The sequence below is a fragment of the Nematolebias whitei genome, chromosome 20 (assembly GCF_014905685.2).
Source record: "Nematolebias whitei isolate Nwh7 chromosome 20, NemWhi1, whole genome shotgun sequence".
Lineage (NCBI taxonomy): Eukaryota > Metazoa > Chordata > Actinopteri > Cyprinodontiformes > Rivulidae > Nematolebias > Nematolebias whitei.
The window spans coordinates 40406378-40409642 of NC_056517.1; the positions used below are offsets into that span (position 1 = coordinate 40406378).

Genomic DNA, 3265 nt, shown 5'->3' on the forward strand with positions numbered 1-3265 from the left:
TTTATGTTAGATATGTGTAGTTTATTTTAGTTATGTGTAGTTTATGTCAGTTATGTATAATTTATGTTAGATATGTATAATTTATGTTAGATATGTGTAGTTTATTTTAGTTATGTGTAGTTTATTTTAGTTATGTGTAGTTTATGTTAGTTATGTATAGTTTATTTTAGTTATGTGTAGTTTATGTTAGTTATGTATAGTTTAGTTATGTATAGTTTAGTTATGTATAGTTTAGTTATGTGTAGTTTAGTTATGTGTAGTTTAGTTATGTGTAGTTTATGTTAGTTATGTATAGTTCACATCAATGTGAAGAAGATGAAGGAGATGATTGTGGACTTCAGAAGGAACAAACACATCTACACCCCCCTGAACATAAGAGGATCTGCGGTGGAAGTGGTCTCCAGCTACAAGTACTTGGGTGTACACATGAATGACAACCTCAGCTGGAGCAACAACACCACCAGCCTGATGAAGAAAGATCATCAGAGACTCTACTTCCTCAGGCGGCTGAGACGAGCTGGTCTGGAAGCTCAGTCCTCACCTCCTTCTACAGGTGTGCAGTGGAGAGCATCCTGTGCTCCAGCATCAACGTGTGGCATGGAGGCTGCACAGCTTCAGAACGAAAAGCTCTGCAGAGAGTGGTGAAGGCTGCACAGAAGATGTTGGAGTCAGTCTCCCCACCATCACAGACATCTACACCTCCAGATGCAGGAAGAGGGCCACCTGCATCATGAAGGACCCCACTCACCCAGCACACACACTTTTTGCCCCACTCCCCTCAGGAAGGAGGTTGAGGAGCATTAAGTGTAGAACCACTAGACTGAGGAACAGCTTCTACCCTGAGGCTGTTAGACTCATGAACATCTAACCAGAATAATCACTGTGAAAAACCATATCATGTTGCTGCTGATCTGTTTCATGTTGCTGCTGATCTGTTTCATGTTGCTGCTGATCTGTTTCAATGTTGATGTGTTCATGCGTGCACATCTGCTCACAGACTCATGTTCATGTTTGTGCTGATGTTCAATGTTTTATGTTATGAGTGCTTAGTGTATATTTAGTTGATGTTTTTCTTAGTTCATATCTTTGATGTTATTACTGTTTTTCTTAGACATTTTATTGTTGGATGTAACTGGGACCCTGTGAACATAATTTTGCTCCACCACATGTACCACATGAGGTGCGAATGACAATAAAGAAACTCTGACTCTGACTCTGACTTTATGTTAGTTATGTGTAGTTTATGTTAGTTATGTATAATTTATGTTAGATATGTGTAGTTTATGTTAGTTATGTGTAGTTAGTTATGTACTATATATATCGTGTGCATTTTAACTTATATTACTACCTTGAAAATACTTATTCATACTAATTCATCCTGCTGCACTGTTAAATTCTACCATGCTGTTGTTTACTATTTCTTTTTAGAATCTTGTAAATTTATTTCTTTTCCACTTTTTGGTATTTTATTTTGTACCCTTATTGCATGCTTTAGTTTTTCTTTTTGATTTTGGCGAGTTGAATCGGTTCTTATCCTGAACATTTTGTTGTATCGTGTACCTTGTGCTAACCTGCATATGACAATAATAAACTTTATAAAATATAAACTAATGGGGGTTTGTGTGTGTGACCTCTGACCTCTGAAAGGACACCATCAGTTCTAGCAGAGACACTTTGAGGGACGGAGGCAGAAAGATCTTTTAGTTGGCTCACCTCACTGTAGAAGTGGGATAACTGTGTAAATGACATTTGTTTGCAAACATCGGAGAAAGATTCATTTCGATTCAATTTTAAAAAAAGAAAGTGACTGTGAGATCATCAGACTCCTTGTTGGACACATTTGTTGTTCAGCTGTGTTCGACTGACTGCTCTGCCACTGCTTTAGGTCCAGGCAGCTGACTTGTCTTCATGCATGCCTGTCTGTTCCCCTGCAGTAAGTACCAGGTGGTAGTGGAGGAGGAGCGCCCCCGCAGGCAGAGGAGGGGTACTGCAGAGATCCTGCGCTGTTATCCAGTTCCCGTTCACGTACAGAACGCCTCGCAGCTCAACTCGCAGTATTACTTCAGCGCTGAGCTGCTGATGAACGAGCTGAGGGCGGCCATGCCCTTCTGTGTTGGTCAGTTCCTCCATCTTTCACAGTCATTACGTCAGTAAACTTGTATCTTTACTTAGCTGTCTTACCCAGAGTTAGTCCCTTTCTGTCATGTAGCTGGAGGTGATGCTTGTATGACAACAGGTCAGTCAGTTAACTAACTGCTAGTTTCTCTCTAACTCACAGGTACCAGGTGTGTTAGTCATTAAGATTCAGTTCTATGTTTCCATATTATTTGTTAAAGAATCAATCTGCTATCAATCAAACTATGTCGTTAGTTAGGAGTGTACGTCAGTGCTCATCTTAAGACTACTTATGTGTTGTCAGTTAGACAGGAATGCAGACAGGTGAGTTCACCTGTTTACCTGTGTGTCCAACAGGAGACAACAGAACCTACAACGGTTACCGGAACGCTCCACTTCTGCCTCACAAGAGTTATGGGATCTACTATCAGGCCGTGAGCTCTGCTAACGGGGTGAGTGCACGAACCGTCCAATCAGAGAGCTCCAGGTCAGACTTCTGGTCAAGATGGCGCGTGTGTACATGGCTTGTCGTTTGTCTCTACGCACGATTTGTTTGTTTGTGCTGCTTGTGCTGATTTTTAACTCCCTAATGGTGTATGATAACTGAACTTTGCTGGATATTGCACTTGCTGAAAGAAATCTGTCTACGTGGGACTTCACCAGACACGGGACGGGAATTCTCTTCCCCCCCACTCCTGTCAGGGATCCCAGCTGTTTGGACTCCACCTCTCTGGCAAAAGTGTGCGTGTCACTGCAGCAAATGCAGCGGTCAGCTGGTGAGACTAGAAGCGTTGCTGAGACGCTTTTCTCCAGCTTCTTTGGAAAAGTTTGGATCGGTGCCTTGCCTCTCTCTTCCGCTGTGTGTGCTGGACCCCACCGATGCCAGGCTGGTACCTGTCGGCGGTGGCCATGATGGAACTATTCAGCCGCATGCGCCCTGCTTTCCTCATCCGTGCAGACACAGGCGCGCGCTCCAAAACCTGCAGCCTCTGTGTTGGGACCCGCGGATGTCAGATAAGGACGCAGATCCGCCGCTTGCTGCCAAGATCGGCCTGATTGATGCCAGATCACTGACAAATAAAACTTTTATCATCAAGGATTTATTTTTATCTCAAGGACTGGACTTCTTATTCAAAACAGAATCATGGAC

At 42.7% G+C, this 3265-nt stretch overlaps 1 protein-coding gene across 1 annotated transcript in view; it reads left to right on the forward strand.

The window, feature by feature from the left end:
• LOC119426469 (receptor-type tyrosine-protein phosphatase mu) overlaps positions 1 to 3265 on the forward strand; it is a gene marked incomplete at its 5' end in the record, with an annotated part of 67319 nt that overhangs the window by 49650 nt on the left and 14404 nt on the right. The window contains 2 exon segments of the mRNA XM_037694030.1: positions 1935 to 2116; positions 2473 to 2567. Of these exon segments, the coding sequence (XP_037549958.1) occupies positions 1935 to 2116; positions 2473 to 2567 (277 nt within the window).